The following is a 21,395-nucleotide window of genomic DNA, read 5'->3' as shown; positions in this document are numbered from 1 at the left end:
GATATGAGAGATTACGTGTTGAATTTGCCAAGATTATTCTGTTGACCTTTGATGGCAGTACTTAAAATGTTAAATTAGTATGGTCTTCAGCTGGAAAACAGCGTTATGAGCTGTAGGTAAATGTGGCCATGAAGAATAGATGAGCCTTTGGTGAATTGTAGTTGCAATTGGCAGTAACATTAAATTGACAGAGTGTTGCAGAATCAAAATGACAACAAATTAATCCACTAATTTTAATGGATTCCCATTAACTTGAATTCTTATATCCCGGCTACATTTAGTGCACAGTTTCTTTAGACAATGTCAATGGAGGCTCTTATGAATGCACTGAGGTGCTGCTTACGACTTTTATAATTGAGTGTGTGCCATGGGTGACCAGTTTTTCCAGAGGCCTTTTTTTTTAAAAACTACATTTAATTTCTGTTGCTGGGGACTGGATGGTTTAAGAATTTGTAATGAAATAAAGATCCTTTCACCTCTAAATCACCACCCAGCCCCGATCACTGGTGAGTGAAATTGTTACGTATTTCGTGTCTGTTTGATAGTGCACCTGAAATTAGTTTGGCCTTCTCAGTGTAGTTCCCAGGGGACACATGTGTACATCCCAAAAATCTCAACCACAACTAGCACTAATCAGTACCCTGTTTTGTAATCTCAGCAAAGTGTCCAATGACTTTGAGGGCCAAATCCAAAGACAATTGAAACCAATGGAAGGATTATCCTTGAATTCCACAGGCTTTGTTTCAGACCACGAATGTGCATGAAGACTGAACTCTCCTATCATTCACAAAGATAGTCCTTTCAGGTCAGGTTATAGGCACTCTTGGCCTGATTCATCAGCAGCTTGCACCTTTTGTAGTTATTTAAATCAGTGCAAAGTGAGGGTAAATTGCTACCAGATCTGAACTGCAACATTTCATGCCCACTTTGCACTACTGTAAAATAACTACACAAGGCACAGGGCAATGGCAAATCAACCTTACTGTCAAGCTGTATGGGGAAGCCTGGGCCATTAATCAAGTACTACCTGTTAATCAGGAACCTTTCATTAGAATAAATAAGCAAATTAATAATAAAAAATCCCTGTTTTCTAGCAGTTTCATGTAGTACTTTACTTATTAAAGGACAAAATCAAATGTCAGAAAATTTCAAAAACTTCTTGTGATATTTCTCTAAAAGAATGCTATAAAAATAAGCAGCAGAATTTCCCTACATTGCTGTGACATGTAAAGCACAGGGATGAAAATGTGGGCCCACTGAAATAACCTAAGGACTTTAAGCAATCCATGTGTAAATTTGCACTACTGCAAGCGTAGCTCTTGAAACGTGTTGTAAACCTTGTTAAATTTTAATAGACAAAATATGTTTAGTAACTGGGTGTAGAGTGAATCAACACAGTGACTTCTCACCTCTGCACGCCTCCTTGGGCCTCATTACTGAGCACAAACATGGCGGTTTCATTGTACCACAGCTCCTAACAGATATTTGACCACCTTACAAAAGCACCTTATAATTTAGCACTGTCGGCAACCTCTGCACAAGATTGGGGGTGGGGGGAGACTTGAACTACCCAGACATTTCTGGAAAAACTAATATGGCAAAACACAAAATTTCCAATGAATTCTCGGAATATATTGGGGACAACTTTTCGTCCAGAAAGTGGAGGAAGTAACAAGGGAGAGAGCCATTTTAGATTAGATTCTGATCACCAGGGAGGAAATGGTAGAGAAATTGAAGGTGGAAGGCAATTTGGGTGAAGGGGATCATGATGATTTCATTATTTTAAGGAAAGGAAGGAATGAGAGCAGCAGAATAAGGACAATGGACTTCAAAAAAGGAGACTTTAACAAACTCAGAGAACTGGTATGTAAGGTCCCATGGGAAGAAAAATCTAAGGGAAAAAGGAGCTCAGGAGAGCTGGCAGTTTCTCAAGGAGTCAATATTTAAGGCACAACTGCAAACTATCCTGATGTGAAGGAAGCATAGAAAGAGGCCAATATGGCTCCATCCGCAGCTCTTTAGTGATCTGAAAATCAAAAAGGAATTCTACAAAAAGGAGAAATGGATAAATTGCTAAGGAGAAGTAGAAAAGAATAGCACAAACGTGGGAACAAAATCAGAAAGACTAAGGCACAAAACAAGTTACACCTAGCAAGGGACATAAAAGGCAATAAGAAGAGGTTCTTTAAATATATTAGGAGTGAGGAAAGAGGAAGGAAAGTGTAGATCTTCTATATAGCAGGGAAGGAGAGCTAATAATTGATGGCATCAAGAAGGCTGAGGTGTTTAATGCCTATTTTCCTTCAGTCTTCACTAAAAAGTTTAATGGTGACCAGATATATCACACAATTAATATTAAAAGCAAGAGGGAAGGAATGCAAGTCAAAATAAGGAAAGAACAAGTTGAAGAATATTTAGATCAGTTAGATATATTCAAGTCAGCAGGGCTTGATGAAATTCATCCTAGGGTACTTAAATAACTAGCTGAAGAAATTTCAGAACTGTTATCTCAGAACCACAGTTATCTTTGAGAACTTCTGGAGGATGGGTCAGGTCCCCGGAAAACTGGAGAAGGGCAAACCTATCTTTAAAAAAAGGGTAAAAAAGAAGACTGGAGACATATAGACCAGTCAGTGGTGTCTTTAATCTTGAGAAAAGAAGACTGAGGGAGGACCTGATAACAGTTTTCAAATATGTTAAGGGCTGTTACAAAAAGAATCATGATCAGTTGTTCACTGAAGGTAGGACAAGAAGCAATGGGTTTAATCTGCAGCAAGGGAGATTTAAGTTAGATATCAGAAAGTTTTTTTTTTACCTATGAAGGTAGTTGAGCTCTGGAAAAGGCTTCCAAAGGAGGTTGTGGAATCCCCGTCACCGGAAGTTTTTAAAAACAGGTTGGGCGAACACCTTTCAGGGATAGTCTAGTTTTATTTGGTCCTGCGTCAGCATAGGGGGCTGGACATAATGACTTCTCAAGGTCCCTTCCAACTCTACATTTCTATGATTCTATGATAGGGGTATGGTAAGTTAGGAATAAAATACATTGACAGAGCATTATCAATGCTTGCTTACATATTGCTTATTCATTGTCAGTGCTATTATTCAATTTCATGAGCATTAAGTTACTCATTAATCAAATAATTAGATGCATTATCACCACTCTATTTCCCCAGGTTATAAAAATAAGCCTTATTAAATACATCTCACCCACATCCCCTCAATGCTAAATGTTCTTATGATAATATAGAATGAGAGAACCATACTATGTAAATCCAGAGTACAGTAACTCCACAGACTTAAATCAAGCTATTTTAGATTTACACTGGTGGAACTAAGTAACTCGACTGCAATCCGTGGAGTTTACCCTTTCCTGAATATGCACTTAGCTATAATTGAGTGTAGAATTTGGCTCCAAATGTACATAAGTTTCGAGAAAATGCTATATTCTATAAAATACTTCAATTAGAAAATAACTCTAGTATCTAATTATTCCACTTTGTGCCGTCATACACATTGCTAAAACTTTGAACAAATACCTGTCCTTTTAAGTAAGTGACCTAAGTGTCACTATGACCTGCTGACCAGAGTGTGGTATATGTTTCCCTGTGTGCTTGATCCACAGAGGATGAAAGTTGTACAGCCACCAGTTACAGTGCCTGGCTCTTTAACCCAAGCTGTGGAGGCTAATGCTCTTAGTTCTGGAAGTCCCCGCTTCAGTCTCATGAGTGTCAACAAAGATGGTAGTTAACACAACATAAAGGATTTTTTTCAAATTACATATGTATAGCCTCATATCTCAAATTATAATTTAGCCTCTAGGAATCTGCCCAATCTCTCCCTGTCTCTGTGTCTGCTGGATGTAGAAACTCCTCAATGCACCCAGCATGCACAGCCACAGAAGGTGCTCACTCTTCCAGTGGGGTACTGTGCTCATAGATGCTGATGCTGGCTTATATTGCTTCCTAAACCAGCTCCGTTCAAATGATATATGGCATTAAGGTACTTGTGAAAGACAGGGTGAGATGCACTGAGCATGCCCAGTGTTTTGGCTGATGGCTTAAACCCAGGGATAGGATTTTGCCCAGCTGACTGATCTAATTTAGCTAGAGAAAACATTTTAAAGGAGCCATGTGACCAGAAAAGGACGTCTTCCTGGTTGACTGTTTCTTTAAGTTCAGTAAGAGAGAAGGGGATCACAGATCTGAACATCTCTTCCCCTTGCTCCCAAGCCCAGATGGTGATCTGGAAGAAAAGAGCCCCACTTAATCATGGGAATTCCTCCAATAGGAGTGGGAGTAGGGCCAAAGCTACTTAGGGTATGTCTAAACTGCCCCAGTTGTGCCGCTGTAGTGCCATAGCGTAGACAATTCCTACAGCAAAAGAAAGGGAGCGTTCTGCCATTGGTGTTAATCCTCCTCTCACAGAGGCTCTGACTAGGTCAGCAGAAAAATTCTTTCATTGACCTACTTGAGTCTACGCTGGGGTTTAGGTCAACCTAATTCCAGTGCTCAGGTCGCAAAATTGTTCACAGCCCTGAGCAACATAGTCTAATTTTTTAAGTCTAATTTCAGTCTAATTTTTAAGTCTATACCACGTCTTAGACAAGTGGGACCAGGCTTCCACCTACCAACCAGTGACTGGGGGATGAGTACTGAAATGGTAGAGTTTTTGATCTTAAAAGTAATTAAAAGTTCTGAGTTTCATTTCTCTTTTCTCCCAACCTCCCTTCCTACTAGAGCCATATGGGGGGGCTTAAAGCAACGGCTGCAGGCTGTTCTCCTCCTCCCCCCCCCCCAAGAAGATATGTCCTAGGATAGTGAGCAGCATTAAGGAGAAGCTGCGGAGCTCATTTTATATGATCTCCCATGCTGCTAAGCACAGAGCTGGATTTTGTCCTTGTACCATGCAACAACCAGGCTTCAGGATTGGCTGATGGGCTGTGAAGCTGCCATACTATATGTGGCTTATTGGGTCCTGTGCAATCATGAAGTCTGGAGAAATTGTGAGCTGGTTAAGGCCCCTAATAATTAGAGATACTTTAGCCACGGAAGGTTCTTTAAAATGGCATACACTGCTTATTTTAATTAAATGTCTTTTCATATTTACCATAGTAGTTAGAGTGCTTACTACTGTGGCACACAGTTTTAGCACTCCTATAAGAACTGAATTAGTTATTTTGCTGCTAGGACCACCACATAGCTGAAGTGACTATAGGAATCTTCATAAACCATTTTCTGGGTGTCCTAAATCTTATTAAAAATACAAGCAGATTCCATAAGCAATGTAATAACAAAAAAAGCGTGGTGGAAGAGATAATTTAAAACGAGTAGCTACAAAATCAGTCAGAATTTGTCTAGCAGTAAAAGCTACATCAGCTATACTGATGTCAAAAGAGTAAATTGCAAGTTAATGTTAAAGACTTAACCTTAGCAGGTAAGCCATGACACAGAAAAAGAGGCTGTTATACCAGATATATCTGACCTCTTGTATGTCTCAAGATACAGAACTTCCCTAAAATTATTCCTGCTATATTTAACTTTAGAAGAGTTGGCCAATAAGTAGGGTTGGTCAAAAAATAAAATTCTGAAAAAATTCAAAATTTGTAAAGTTGTTTCCATTTCTCTGGGTTCAAAATTAAACACTATTTTTATATTTTAAACAAATTTTCTCAAATTTTGACTGTATTTTAGTAAGTGAAAATTTAACCATTTCAGGTTTCAGAGTAGCAGCCGTGTTAGTCTGTATCCACAAAAAGAAAAGGAGTACTTGTGGCACCTTAGAGACTAACCAATTTATTTGAGCATAAGCTTTCGTGAGCTTTATTTATGCTCAAATAAATTTGTTAGTCTCTAAAGTGCCACAAGTACTCCTGTTCTTTTAACCATTTCAATAACTTTTTTGAGTAAAATGTCTAAGTTTTTTTTAAAAATCAACAGTTTCAAAAAAAGGTGATTTTTTATTACTTAACCTTTTTGTTTAAAAATTTCAACCAGTTCTATTAAAGAATACTGAGCTTTGTAGTATTTATATATCTACAAAATCAAAACTTTTCTCGCCCAAACACAGTCTTCTTTTCATAAAGCCCACTGTATACTTTTAATTTATTTTACATGGACATTAAAGATTTCATGTTTCTTTTAATAAAAGAATTTACCTGGATGTCCCCGGCCAAAATTTCAACTCCCTCAATATTATGTCAGTCTTTGTGAACTTTGCCAAAACCACATAGAGTTTAGAATCACCATTGGCACATAGCCATGGCAGAAGAATTAGTAAACTCTGCTCAAGTTCAGGAAGATTTCACACTCTGTTAATAGAATTTATAGACTCTTTGTCAGCAGAGTCACACAGGCCTTGCATGTTTGTATACTTCATCGGCCAAATCACTGGTTTAAAGAGAATTAGACTGAGATTTTCAAAAGGACGTTAGGTGCTATTGGGTCTCTTTGAAAATGCCACACTATAGATGCAGTGCGTTTAGTTTGTAAGGTCTATCAGTTCAAAATTTAAGACAACATGAAGCTGTGGAGCACGTAAACTCAGTCAACTGAATTGCTGGATTCAGGATGATCACAAAATCTGCTGACACAGGTGGTAAAATCTGTAAGCTCAATCAGCCAAATTGCTCCTGTTTCATAGATTCATAGATACCAAGGTCAGAAGGGACCATTATGATCATCTAGTCCAACCTCCTGCACAACGCAGGCCACAGAATCTCACCCACCCACTCCTGCGAAAAACCTCTCACCTATGTCTGAGCTATTGAAGTCCTCAAATCGTGGTTTAAAGACTTCAAGGAGCAGAGAATCCTCCAGCAAGTGACCCGTGCCCCATGCTACAGAGGAAGGTGAAAAACCTCCAGGGCCTCTTCCAGTCTGCCCTGGAGGAAAATGCCTTCCCAACCCCAAATATGGCGATCAGCTAACCCTGAGCATATAGGCAAGATTCACCAGCCAGATACCCAGGAAAGAATTTTTTGTAGTAACTCAGATCCCACCTCATCTAACATCCCATCACAGGCCATTGGGCCTATTTACCATGAATATTTAAAGATCAATTAATTACCAAAATCATGTTATCCCATCATACCATCTCCTCCATAAACTTATCGAGTTTAATCTTAAAGCCAGATAGGTCTTTTGCCCCCACTGCTTCCCTTGGAAGGCTATTCCAAAACTTCACTCCTCTGATGGTTAGAAACCTTCGTCTAATTTCAAGTCTAAACTTCCCAATGACCAGTTTATATCCATTTGTTCTTGTGTCCACATTGGTACTGAGCTTAAATAATTCCTCTCCCTCTCCGGTATTTATCCCTCTGACATATTTATTGAGAGCAATCATATCTCCCCTCAACCTTCTTGTAGTTAGGCTAAACAAGCCAAGCTCCTTGAGTCTCCTTTCATAAGACAGGTTTTCCATTCCTCGGATCATCCTAGTAGCCCTTCTCTGTACCTGTTCCAGTTTGAATTCATCCTTCTTAAACATGGGAGACCAGAACTGCACACAGTATTCCAGATGAGGTCTCACCAGTGCCTTGTATAATGGTACTAACAGTTCCTTATCCCTACTGGAAATACCTCGCCTGATGCATCCCAAGACCTCATTAGCTTTTTTCACGGCCATATCACATTGGCGGCTCATAGTCATCCTATGATCAACCAATACTCCAAGGTCCTTCTCCTCTTCCGTTACTTCTAATTGATGCGACCCTAGCTTATAACTAAAATTCTTGTTATTAATCCGTAAATGCATAACCTTACACTTCTCACTATTAAATTTCATCCTATTACTATTACTCCAGTTTACAAGGTCATCCAAATCTTCCTGTATGATATCCCAGTCCTTCTCTAAATTGGCAATACCTCCCAGCTTTGTATCATCCTCAAACTTTATTAGCACACTCCCACTTTTTGTGCCGAGGTCAGTAATAAAAAGATTCAATAAGATTGGTCCCAAAACTGATCCCTGAGGAACTCCACTGGTAACCTCCCTCCAGCCTGATAGTTCACCTTTCAGTAGGACCCGCTATAGTCTCCCTGTTAACCAATTCCTTATCCACCTTTCAATTTTCATATTGATCCCCATCTTTTCCAATTTAACTAATAATTCCCCAAGTGGCATGGTATCCAACGCCTTACTGAAATCTAGGTAAATTAGATCCACTGCGTTTCCTTTGTCTAAAAAATCTGTTACTTTCTCAAAGAAGGAGATCAGGTTGGTTTGGCACGATCTACCTTTTGTAAAACCAAGTTGTATTTTGTTCCATTTACCATTGACCTCAATGTCCTTAACTACTTTCTCCTTCAAAATTTTTTCCAAGACCTTGCATACTACAGATGTCAAACTAACAGGCCTGTAGTTACCCGGATCACTTTTTTTTCCTTTCTTAAAAATAGGAACTATGTTAGCAATTGTCCAATCATACGGTACAACCCCTGAGTTTACAGATTCATTAAAAATTCTTGCTAATGGGCTTGCAATTTCATGTGCCAATTCCTTTAATATTCTTGGATGAAGATTATCTGGGCCCCCCGATTTAGTCCCATTAAGCTGTTTGAGTTTCGCTTCTACCTGTTCCAGGAGGTTACAGACTCTTTTAGAGGAGTATTAGAGATAGAATAATAGAATATCAGGGTTGGAAGGGATCTCAGGAGGTCATCTAGTCCAACCCCCTCCTCAAAGCAGGACTAATCCCAAGTTTTTGCCCCAGATCCCTAAATGGCCACCTTAAGGATTGAACTCACAACCCTGGGTTTAGCAGGCCAATGCTCAAACAACTGAGCTATCCCTCCCCCATGTTGACTATGCTGACCTTTAGTTCATTGACTAACATATAATCATCTTTCCTCCACATCTAGAATTACAACAAAGTATCATCTTCCTATCAGAAGAAAATATAATGCTCTGTATAGGGCAGGGGTGGCCAACCTGTGGCTCCGGAGCCACATGCAGCTCTTCAGAGGTTAATATGAGGCTCCTTGTATAGGCACCGACTCCGGGGCTAGAGCTACAGGTGCCAACTTTCCAATGTGCCAGGGGGTGCTCACTGCTCAACCCCTGGCTCTGCTACAGGCCCTGCCCCCACTCCACCCTGTCCCACTCCCTCCTCTGAGCCTGCCATGCCCTCGTCCTCACCCCCACCCCAGAGCCTCCTGCAAGCCACGAAACAGCTGATCAGGAGGTGTGGGGAGGGAGAGGGAGGCACTGATTGGCTGGGCTGCTGGTGGGCAGGAGATGCTGGGAGCTGGGGAGGGGGTCAGGGAATGATGGTGGGTTGCTGATGTATTACTGTGGCTCTTTGGCAATGCAGATTGGTAAATTCTGGCTCCTTCTCAGGCTCCGATTGGCCACCCCTGGTATAGGGGGACTGACCCTACAGAGTTCCAGTTGGAAATTATATCTAGTCAGCTGCTCTCTACCCCTCTTTTGCTCTGGAGAAAATTCCAAGCAACTATAGAAAAGGTACAGGCCACTAGCAGGGGTTAAAGAGTCACAATTATTTTCCATTCTTCCCAGATTTTGGGTCTGAGAAGAGACAGCTGTGATTCTGACCAGTCAGTCAGAACAGCTGGACCTTGTTAGGCTAATGAGGGACTATAAAAAGGCTCTTCTCAGCAGGTACCATATTAAAAAAATGAGTTCTAGGGAACAGACTACTCAGAAAGGTAAGGGTATCAGAGTTTGTTTAAATTAGTTTATTGATTTACCTGTTTGTTTATAGTGTGCTCGCTAACTATACAAGGAAGAAGTATGCCTCAACTATACTTTATTTGAGCCATAAAATAAGCTAAAGGTATTTAGTCCACTCTGGGATAGGGAATTCTGTTGTTGTTTTTAAAAAGGGAGTGTGGGGTAAATAAACTATCCCTTTCTGCCCAGAGCCTCAGTTTGTACTTACTTATCCAGTGGGCCTAGCTGTACTGTATATTCACGTGTTTCTGCACTTATCTGTTTTAAGGGCTTTATTTCTGATTTATGTATTTTTAAAAGGGCAGTGTCAGCCATAAAACAACCTGTGATACAGTCAGACTACTGATCCTGGGCTCAGAACCGTGCTGGAGCACCTTGCACCCGTCTGGAGACTCAGTGTAGTCAACAGCCACCACACTGCAGCATAGCTGCAATGGTGGTAGGGGAGACAAATCCTTTTCTACTTACTTTCAGGCTGGCTGGCTGGGGAAGGGAAGTTAATCTCAAAGGAAGTAGTACGCCTTCCTCCCAGTGTGGAACAGAGCTCTGCTCCATAGGTGCCACTCTCCCTTAGCAGGGGGAGCCAGAGGGCAAGGATGAGCTTCCTTCTGCCAACAGGCTGCCTCCCCAAAAGATTGTATGATGCTGAGGGGGAGAGAGACTTGGACTGGCACCACTTCCAATAGACAGAGGAAAGGTACATCAGTGACAGGGAGAATCCAGTCTCTTGGGGACATGGAGTCCTTGTTACTGGGTGGCACACAAAGGTCTCTGACATGGGGGAGAGGAGGGAGACTACCCAGAGCCTCAGGGAGGGACAGGCCACAGGCCTAGCATTGTGGGGACACACATGTCTGTATTTTTGCTTTATAAAAACTTTTCTTATGTAAAAGCTTTTTCATTGCATTGGTCGGTGGGTGCAAACATGGGCTATAAATATATATTGCAGCATTCTCGGGAGGAGGTGAAGGGTCTGAGTGTGTCTAGTCAAGTAGCTCTTTGTCTTCCCTAGATTTGGGTCAAAATTCATCCCCTGCATTGCAGTAGCAGAGCCTTGGTTTGTACATAGGTAAATTTTAATGTGATGTTTTTTAAAATTGTTTGAAAGACTGCTGATTCATAATTCATGTGCCCCATGTATCCTATTATCCTTTTAACAACCCCTTACCTCCACCTCTCCATCAACCATCCACAAATATCCATGCCTCCTCCAGTATGAGCTACCAAGTCTCAACTATCTTATTGTAAGGATAATTTAAAGCATTGTAGATACTGGGATTACTTCCATAGTGAGTTGCATAATTTTTGGCTTTGGTTTCTTCTCCTATGCATGTAGGATTTCCCATTAAATGAAATTTATATATTTCCTATCAAATTCTATGGCACACCCTAAACATCTCCATAGGGAAGATATTGTTCTCTGTTAAGTTTTATAGGTTTTCAAAATAATTTCTGTAGAACTTGTTTAACTTAAAAGGGATGAAATGAAGAAGTTATATAGGACTTTCCAGTAAGGCTACTGAGACTATCAAACGCCATGCTTTAGGTACAGATCTGCCCTGCAATCATGAGTTAACAACCTGGATGTGGATCCCCATCTCTGCTTCAACAGCCTTTTGATGGGAGAGTCTCAACGTCTTGCTCCTGCTTCTTTCATCTGCATTCCATAACCAGACTGTCTCATAACCACTGTTCATTCTTCTTCTTCTACAAAAGCTTCAAAATCCACTTCTTTTGTCACCACAGCCAAAGCTGTGTTTCACACCCTGGTTATTTCTCCTTTGACTACAGTAGCCATATCCTCTCTGGCCTCTGATCGTTTCCCTCTCCAATCCATTCAACATGCTGCCCACAGCTCTGACCCAAGTTCCTGTTTCTTTCCACACTCCACTTCATGCTCTTTGTCTTCACTTTCAGTTCTTTGCAGAGCCCCTTTCCTGTCACTTTGCTTCTCCTCCCTGCACTCTATGCCACTTTAGCCCACCGTAGTGCACCCTTTGGCTCCTCTCTTTTTTTTTTTTTGACTCTGTGGTTATTTTTTTTCACAAACAATTGACTATGCTTGAAGTACTCCCCACCTCCACAAGTGAGCCAGGTAACCTTAATCACTTCCTTCATGTCCCTTGGGACTGACTTCTTTTGCTTAACCTTTCACTGCAAAGCTCATTCCTTTGCCATCTGTTCCTGCTCTTCAAAACTACGAACCTGTGTGCCAAAAAATAAATCAAATTGCATGACTTCCTGGGGCTCCCCTTTGGGTTCTCAGCTTCATTGTCTGATGTAAGCCCCCAACCTGTAAGCCAATGTGCATGGTCCTGTGTGGTGCCTCACTGAAGTCACTGTGTGTGTCTGGGTGGGCACAAGGGTCTGCTCGTGCTGATCCCTTTGCAGGACTGGGATCTACGGCCCCAATCCCACAAAGATTTACACACCTACCTCAGGTTTCAGAGTAGCAGCCGTATTAGTCTGTATCCGCAAAAAGAAAAGGAGTACTTGTGGCACCTTAGAGACTAACAAATTTATTTGAGCATAAGCTTTCGTGAGCTACAGCTCACTTCATCGGATGCACCTACTTCACTTTATGCACTGAGTAGTCCCTTTTGAAGTAAACTCACTACATAAATGTAAGCAGGTGCCTATATCTTTGAGGCAATGGGGCTTTAGATTGCAATCTCTTTGGGACAGGAATCTTTAGTGTTTATTCCTGTCTGTATCTGTGGTGCTGTAGAAATACATAGTACATAACAATAAATTTTTTTTCTATGGTGCCATTTTCTTTGCCTCTTTTCTTCAGCTCAGAGCTGAAATTAGGCAAGTTGCAGCTACTGGGCCAAATTCTGACCGCTTACAGTGGTGTAAATCCAGAGTTATGTTGACTTCAGTGGAATTACTGCAGATTCACCCTGGTGTAACTCAGTTTAATTTGAGCCAATAGGTTTTATGGAGAGAACTACTTGATTTGAGCAAGTCACTGTGCATTTGGAAAATGATCCTTATATTTAGACATAAGGTTAAAAAAACTGAAACAGGACATATTAAAAATAATGAAACATTCCTTTCATGCCAGCAGAAACAAAATTGTAATTACAATTGCAAATCATCTTCACTGGTGCAACCCAAATTCTCATCAGAAACATAGCACTGCACACCTCCAAAGTGCGTAAAACTCAGCTGAGTTGCCTGTACCAACGGTCTCTGATAACAGATCTCCAGCTTAAGCTACATGAATGCAGTTTTATTGTTTTCCAGCAAATGAAAACCCAAATGGCATTATATCTTTGAGAATGAGAAATGAGCATTATTGGGGGTTTTTTTCCCCCCTCTTACCTGTTTAAGGATTTCTGCTGCTGTTTCATGTGAGCAATCAAATATCACATAGAACTCCTTGCCTTTCTTCATCTCCTTGAGTAAAGGCCTGGCATCTTTATTCCCAGAGGGCAACTGACGGATTTTGATTTTAATGTTATATCTAGAAGGGGCTTTGATGAGCTCTTGCAGGCGAATTAGACCTAGAAAATGACAACCAATCATATAGTTGACTGTTCTGTGAAATGACTATTTATTGCCACTTAATCTCTTATCATTCCCAATATATTTCAAGCTGCCACCTATCTAAAGGTTAAGCTATTAACTTCTCATTTGTCATCTTTCTTGCTGGTGTGGTTTATGAAGCTATTTTCCCTTTGTGGGCATATTTACCTTGGAAACACAAACACTACAAATAGGTTTGAATCTTTCTAAGATGTAATTCTTTCTTCCCAGCCTGTAATCATAAACATCAATGTTAAACAAAGCAAACCTGGAATTGTGTAAACCTCTAGTAAATGTTCCTTTATAACTTCAAAAGTGGGCAAATAAGAAAGCAATTTCAGGCAATAAGCATATCCACCATAGTTCACTTACAGTCCAGTAGATTAGGATGAGTGGCACTTACCAATATTTATTTATAGGCATTTCTGTGGCGCTTATCACTCTAGTGCCAGAGTACCTTGCAATACCTTCGAAGTAGGGAATTATCATTCGTTATATTTTTTGGAGAAAGTGAGGCATAGTGAAGTTAAGCGTCTTGTATAACATCACACAGGAAGAGTGATGCAGTGAATATCTCCTGACACCCAGTTCTGTGCCTTAACCACAAGACCATCCTGCTTCTCATACTATTAGACATGCCTAGCTTGATTTCCAGGGGCTTAAAAACTCAGGTCTTTTGATTTAGGACCAGACCTTCAGTTGGGTGTAAATCTGGACAGTTTAAGTGAAGCCAGCGGGGCTATGCTGATTCACCACAGTTGAGGATCTGCCCCCAACTATCTAAATGCAGTACACTGCTTGCTTACTAATAGGGTTGTCAAGCGATTTAAAAAAAAAAAAATTAATCATGATGAATCAAGCTGTTAAACAATAATACAATACCATTTATTTAAATATTTTAGGATATTGTCTACATTGTAAGTATATTGATTTCAATTACAACACAGAATACAAAGTGTACAGAGCTCACTTTATATTTACTTTTATTACAAATATTTGCATTGTGAAAAACATTTTTCAGTTCATTTAATACAAGTACTGTAGTGCAGTCTCTTTATCATGAAGGTTGAACTTACAAATGTAGAATTATGTACAAAAAATGCATTCAAAAACAAAACCATGCAAAACTTTAGAGCCTACAAATCCACTCAGTTAACCCAGTTGCTCAGACAAATAAGTTTGTTTACATCTGCAGGAGATAGTGCTGCCTGCTTCTTGTTTATGTCACCTGAAAGTGAGAACAGGCGTTCACATGGCAATGTTGCAGTCGGCGTTGCAAGATATTTACATGGCAGATGCACTAAAGATTCATATGTCCCTTCATGCTTCAGCCACCATTCCAGAGGACATGCATCCATGTTGATGATGGGTTCTGCTTGATAACAATCCAAAGCAGTGCAGACCGACACATGTTCATTTTCATCATCTGAGTCAGATGTCACCAGCAGAAGGTTGATTTTCTTTTTTGGTGGTTCAGGTTCTGTATTTTACGCATCAGTGTTGCTCTTTTAAGACTTCTGAAAGCATGCTCCACACCTTGTCCCTCTCAGATTTTGGACGGCACTTCAGATTGTTAAACCTCTGGTTGAGTGCTGTAGCTATCTTTAGAAATCTCACATTGGTACCTTCTTTGCGTTTTGTTAAATCTGTAGTGAAAGCGTTCTTAAAATGAACAACATGTGCTGGATGATCAGCCGAGACTGCTATAACATGAAATATATGGCAGAATGCAGGTAAAACAGCAGGAGACACACAATTCTCCCCCCAAGGAGTTCAGTCACAAATTTAACTAACACATTTTTTTAATGAGCATCATCAGCATGGAAGTATGTCTTCTGGAATGGTGGCCGAAGCATGAAGGGCATAAGAATTTTTAGCATATCTGGCATGTAAATACCTGGCTACAAAAGTGCCATGTGAACACCTTTTCTCACTTTTCAGGTGACATTGTAAATAAGAAGTAGGCAGCTTTATCTCCTGTAAACATAAACAAACTTGTTTGTCTTAACAACCAGTTGGACAGAGTGGGCTTGTAGGCTGTAAAGTTTTACATTGTTTTTTTGAGTTCAGTTATGTAAAAAAATCTACATTTGTAAGTTGCACTTTAATGATAAAGAGATTGCACTAGAGTATTTGTGTATTTCAATTCATCTCCTACTATTTTTTGTTTATAGGTGGGGTCTGCTGCTGAGAAAGGGTAGTCATGCCCTGGGAAGAGGGTTCTTGGAGCTGGTACAGCCAGAAAGAGAAGGGGAGCCAGTGTAGCAAGAAGCAGTCCAGGGAAGGAGCAGTGAGGGTAGAGAGAGGAAGCCCAGAACTGCTGAGCTCAGCATCCCTGGACTGGAATCTGGAGAAGAGGGTGGGTCTGGGCTCCCCTACCAATCACCGAGGGCATGGCATAGAGCTGAGGCAGTGAATGGGAAGACTGCCTAGGCCTGTGCCCCAGAAGGGGGAACGCTGCGGGCTGATCTACACTACTGCAGTAAATCAATCTAAGTTAAGCTACTTCAGTTACATGAATAACATAACTAGGGTTGCCAATTTTTTAATTGCACAAAACGGAATACCCTTGCCCCCTCCCCCTGCCCCACCTCTTCTCTGAGGCTTCATCCTGCTCACTCCATCCCCCCCCCCTGTCGCTTGCTCTGCCCCACCCTCACTCACTGACTCATTTTCACTGGGCTGGGGTAGGCAGCTGGGGTGTGGGAGGGGGTGAGGGCATCAGCTGCAAGTGCAGACTTTGGGGTGAAGGGTTTGGGGTGCAGGAGGAGACTCTGGGCTGGGGGTTGGGCCATGGGAGAGGGTTTGGGGCGTAGGCTCTGGAAGGGAGTTTGGGTGTGGGAGAGGGCTCAGGACTGGGGCAGAGGGTTGGGGTACGGGAAGGGGGTGTGGGGTGCAGGCTCTGGGAGGGAGTGGGTGTGTGGGTTCTGGGAGGGGGTTGGGGGTAGGGGTGTGGGCTGCAGGCTGTGCTTACCTTGGGTGGATCCCTGAAAGTGGCGGCATGTTTCTCCGCCTCCTAGGGGAGGCGCAGCCAAGTAGCTCTGCATGCTGCCTCTGTCCACAGGTGCCACAGGGCACTTGGGGAAGGGGTAGCACGCAGAGCCCCCACATCTACCCCTTCACCTAGGAGCTGAGGGAGATGCCGCTGCTTCTGGGAAGATGCACAGAGCCTCCGTCCAGCCCCGCACCAACCAGACTTTTAATGGCCTGGTCAGCGATGCTGACTGGAGCCACCAGGGTCCCTTTTCAACCAGGTGTTCCAGTTGAAAAACAGACACCTGGCAACCCTAAATGTAACTGAAGTTGACGTAGCTAGATCCACTTACTGTGGGGTTTGCACTGTGTCAACAGGAGACGTTCTCCTGCCGACTTCCCTCACCTTCTCAGGGAGGTGGTGTACACAAATAAATGGGAGAGTACTCTCTCATTGACATAGCGTGTCTTCACCTGACCTGCTAAATCAACACTGCTGCATCAATTGCAGCCGTGCCAATTTAGCAGGCAGTGTAGACATGCCCTGAGTGATCTAGCTGGAGGGCTAAGTCACAAAGGAGACACGGACGGTCTGGGAGTGCCAATGGAACTGCAGAATAGAAGGAGAGACAGAGTAATGGTGTGCTAACCATGGCAGGGGCTGTCTACCTCAGGAGCTAATCCTCAGAGTGACCAGGAGAAGGCACCAGATCAGTGGTGACAGGTGCACCTAGGATTGCCACCTTTCCACTTGTGGGTAACCAGACCCCTGCGGCCCCACCCCTGAGGGTCTGTCTCTGCTTTGCCTCTTCACCCACCACCAGATAAAACAATTCCAGACATCAGGGCTTCTCAAATGACAACCAGACACACAAACTGAAACCTGGATTGTCTGGGTGAAAATGGGATGGGTGGTAACCTTAAGTCCCAGTGACAGGATAAATGGAATAAAAGCAAGAGATACCTACTAAGAAAAACTAACAAATAGTAATTATGAAAATGAACCCCTGAGCAGGCCAGTGTGAGGGGGCATATTTTATTTATCTTGTGTTTGACCCTACTTGGCTGAATAATCCTCTAGTATAAGTGCTGTACTAATACAAGGCAAACTACAAGATAAAGCATCACTTTGTCCTCTGATGTTAACTGATGATTGCTACATTGCATGGTGTTGGCTTTCACTCAAGAACTCACACTTATATTGGAACAAATGCCTTTTCCCCTGTTGTACTGGTTCTGTGCTTTTCGGGGGGGTTTAAGCATCGACAGTCAATATAACCATTATGAGTATTCAAATGGAAATCATTGTACACACGGTCAGAGACCACAGTCTGGCTTCCAGCCAGGCTCCTCAATTCATTGTTATAAGAATGGAGCACAGGCTTCTGAAACTGACTAGCAAGCAGGGGAGTTTATGTAATTTGGCTGTAAACTTGTAGTTTGGCTGTCTCAAACGTTCAAGTATTTTGTTGCAAACTGTGATGCTTCAGCCACTGGGACCAAAATGATTTTAACAAAAAAAAAATGGAGATTCAGAAAACATTTCTGGTGCGTTGAGAGCTTCGTACCGACAATAATATCCGAGCTCGAACATTCTTGCTTTCTTTAAATGTGTTCTGTAGCAACAGGAATTACACTACAGTTGTGGGTGAACTGTGGGAGCAAGAATGGGATTTGCTGGAGGAAATGACTCTGCATGCCAGGGGTGAAGGAAAAAGCCCAGCTCCCTCAGAATGTACTGTGGAAAATGTAGGCTTGCACTGATGTCTGTGGTCTTTCTAATGTATTTCGTCCCTGACCTCCCCCACCCAGGTTCCTAGGAGCAGTAGCTGAGTATTCTGCGCCAAATGAAAGGGCAAGGTGCAGCTGCAGGGGAACAAAGAAATCGAAGAAGCACTTATGTCTGAAAAAAGAAAAGGAGTATTTGTGGCACCTTAGAGACTTTCAGATTTATTCCACTGAACGCATCCGATGAAGTGAGCTGTAGCTCACGAAAGCTTATGCTTAGATTAAATTTGTCTCTCTAATCTGAGCATAAGCTTTCGTGAGCTACAGCTCACTTCATCGGATGCGTTCAGTGGAATAAATCTGTTAGTCTCTAAGGTGCCACAAATACTCCTTTTCTTTTTGCAAATACAGACTAACACGGCTGCTACTCTGAAACCTGAATTATGTCTGAAAGCAGCTGCTATTTTAAGAACAGCCAAACCCCCACAAATGGTGACTGGAAGTAATCAATAGCAAAGAGAAATACCTTTAGAAAGAAAAGTGTGTGAGGGAAGTTACACTTTCTCCCCCCGCCTCAAAACCTAGAACATCAAATTGTGATGGTATTCATATCTCAACTTCAAAAATTGAAGTGTATTAGCTGGGCATATGCAGCACTTAGAATTTCAGGCTCTATTACTTTGGTGGTAATATCTCAAAAGCTCAATCTGCATTGGGAAAATTTTAACAAATTGGCAATCAAGGCTGGTGGTGTTGATGGAATGGAGCCAGGGTCTGTGGTTCTCTACCACATAAGAAATGATATAGAATATCAGGGTTGGAAGGGACCTCAGGAGGTCATCTAGTCCAACCCCCTGCTCAAAGCAGGACCAATCCCCAATCAAATCATCCCAGCCAAGGCTTTGTCAAGCCTGACCTTAAAAACTTCCAAGGAAGGAGATTCTACCACCTCCCTAGGTAACGCATTCCAGTGTTTCACCGCCCTCCTCGTGAAAAAGTTTTTCCTAATATCCAACCTAAACCTCCCCCACTGCAACTTGAGACCATTACTCCTTGTCCTGTCTGCTTCTACCACTGAGAATAGTCTAGAACCATCCTCTCTGGAACCACCTCTCAGGTAGTTGAAAACACCTATCAAATCCCCCCTCATTCTTCTCTTCTGCAGACTAAACAATCCCAGTTCCCTCAGCCTCTCCTCATAAGTCATGTGTTCCAGACCCCTAATCATTTTTGTTGCCCTTTGCTGGACTCTCTCCAATTTATCCACATCCTTCTTGTAGTGTGGGGCCCAAAACTGGACACAGTACTCCAGATGAGGCCTCACCAATGTCGAATAGAGGGGAACGATCACGTCCCTCGATCTGCTCGCTATGCCCCTACTTATACATCCCAAAATGCCATTGGCCTTCTTGGCAACAAGGGCACACTGCTGACTCATATCCAGCTTCTTGTCCACTGTAACCCCTAGGTCCTTTTCCGCAGAACTGCTGCCTAGCCATTCGGTCCCTAGTCTGTAGCTGTGCATTGGGTTCTTCCGTCCTAAGTGCAGGACCCTGCACTTATCCTTATTGAACCTCATCAGGTTTCTTTTGGCCCAATCCTCCAATTTGTCTAGGTCCCTCTGTATCCTATCCCTGCCCTCCAGCGTGTCTACCACTCCTCCCAGTTTAGTATCATCCACAAATTAATATGTAAGGTGCAGGTAGGTGATGAATAGTGAAGGGAAAAAAACGTGAAATGTGGTGTATGCCTGATGTGGAGTCAGTGGAAGGATGCAAAGAGGGGGTAATTCCATAGTCAAAGCAAGGAGCCAGAAAAATTATTTTTGCAGCAACATTTTGAATGGATTTAGGTAGGAAAGATGGTGCTTGATAAGACGAGACAAGAAAAGGTTGTAGTGTCAAGATGTGAAATAATGCGGACCCAGAGGAGAGAGGCTGTATCTTAAAGATATTGTGTGTAATTCCTAGGGATGGAAATTATACCCTGAACAGTTGCATTCTTAATTTCTTTCATGGATTCATATAGTCATTTATCAGAACACTTGAGTAATATTTTTTTTACCCCATGGCTATTAGAAATATAGTAGACCCTTTGCTGAAAACTGGAGGAATTAACGCACAATAGGGTTTTAATTCAAAAGTCAAAACCAATACTTCAGGAGTGTTGAAGGAGGCTCTGTATCTTGCACCTAAAATTCACTGAAGTTTGATACATGCTGATTGAACTCTGGCGTTTGGCATTCCATTCATAAGATGGTGTTTGCATGTGTCTAGCTGACTAAAAGGACTAACTGATTTTTTTTTTAATTAAAATTGTATTAGAATGTGAAAGTAGCAGGTGCTCAGCTGTAGTTACTGCTGAAGAGGCACTGTTTTTATAAACCCTTGGAGTGCCTAATTTTCTGAATAAATCACCTCTTGGCTGAGATTTCACACATTTCTTCTTCGACCACCTGGTTTATGGTTGTTTGAACATGGGCAAATTATTTAATTAGATTTAAACAGTAAAAAAGAGAGAGCGAAGAGGAGATAAAGCTCATATAAAAAGCTTTAGGCACCCTGACAATTAATCTTAGAGCAATATAACAATGATCCTCCAGGAGAATTAGAAAATCATAGCTGGAGAGGGCAAACTCAACCCACCAGCAGCATATAGATTAGTAAATGGTTAACAATTTAATGGTATGTATGATGGTGTGGGACTTCTTTCATTTACCTCCACCTCCAAAAAAATTGAGTTTATTTGACCTCAACATTTTTCTAAAATCAAGTTTGTTTAAAAATTTCAAACATACCATAGCCTTATTCTTTATTGAGCAAATGTGCTGTGATATTTTTGAAAAGAATAAAGCTTGAGGAAGTTTTTCTTTTATAAATATGTGGGTGCTAATGAGGCAAATGCATGCTACGTAGCGGTCTACTATAGACCACAAAATCAATAGGAAGAGTAGGTGAATGTGAGGTATTTCTAGAACAAATAACCGAAATATCCAGAACAAAAGAGCTGGTAGTAATGTGGGACTTTAACTACCTAGACATCAACTACGAAGACATCGTTTGAAAAGTAATTTGACAAAACACAAGTGTCTAAGTTTTTGGAATCCATTTGGGACAGTCTCTTGTTTCAGAAGGTGGAGGAAGTAACCAGGGGAGAGCCATTTTAGACTTGATTCTGACAGGGAGGAATTGGTTGCAAATCTGAAGGCAATTTGGGTGAAAGTGATCATAAATGATAAATTTAATCATTTCTATGGAAAGGAAGGCTTGTGGACAACAGAGTAAAGATAGTGGACTTCTATAAATTTCTGAAAATCAGTTTTTTTTGAACTGGTAGGTAAGGTCCCATGGGAAGAAAATCTAGGGGAACAAGAGTTCGGGAGAGCTAGCAGTTTCTGAGAGACAATATTGCCAGCAGAATGGCAAACTAACCCGATGCAAAGGAAAGATAGGAAGAAAAGTAAGACGCCAATA

The 21,395-nt window shown here is 41.7% G+C and overlaps 1 protein-coding gene across 3 annotated transcripts in view; it reads right to left on the bottom strand.

Annotated features, from left to right (window-relative positions):
* GRIK1 (glutamate ionotropic receptor kainate type subunit 1) overlaps positions 1–21,395 on the bottom strand; it is a 236,900-nt gene that overhangs the window by 90,525 nt on the left and 124,980 nt on the right. For all 3 annotated transcript variants that reach the window (XM_074970925.1, XM_074970916.1, XM_074970909.1), the window contains exon 4: positions 13,018–13,199. In XM_074970925.1, the coding sequence (XP_074827026.1) occupies positions 13,018–13,199 (182 nt within the window). The remainder of the gene's footprint in view (positions 1–13,017; positions 13,200–21,395) is intronic.

This window comes from Natator depressus, chromosome 1, assembly GCF_965152275.1.
Source record: "Natator depressus isolate rNatDep1 chromosome 1, rNatDep2.hap1, whole genome shotgun sequence".
Taxonomy (NCBI): Eukaryota; Metazoa; Chordata; order Testudines; family Cheloniidae; genus Natator; species Natator depressus.
Note: the sequence above shows the minus strand (reverse complement) of the source record. Positions and strands in the feature narration are given on the sequence as shown.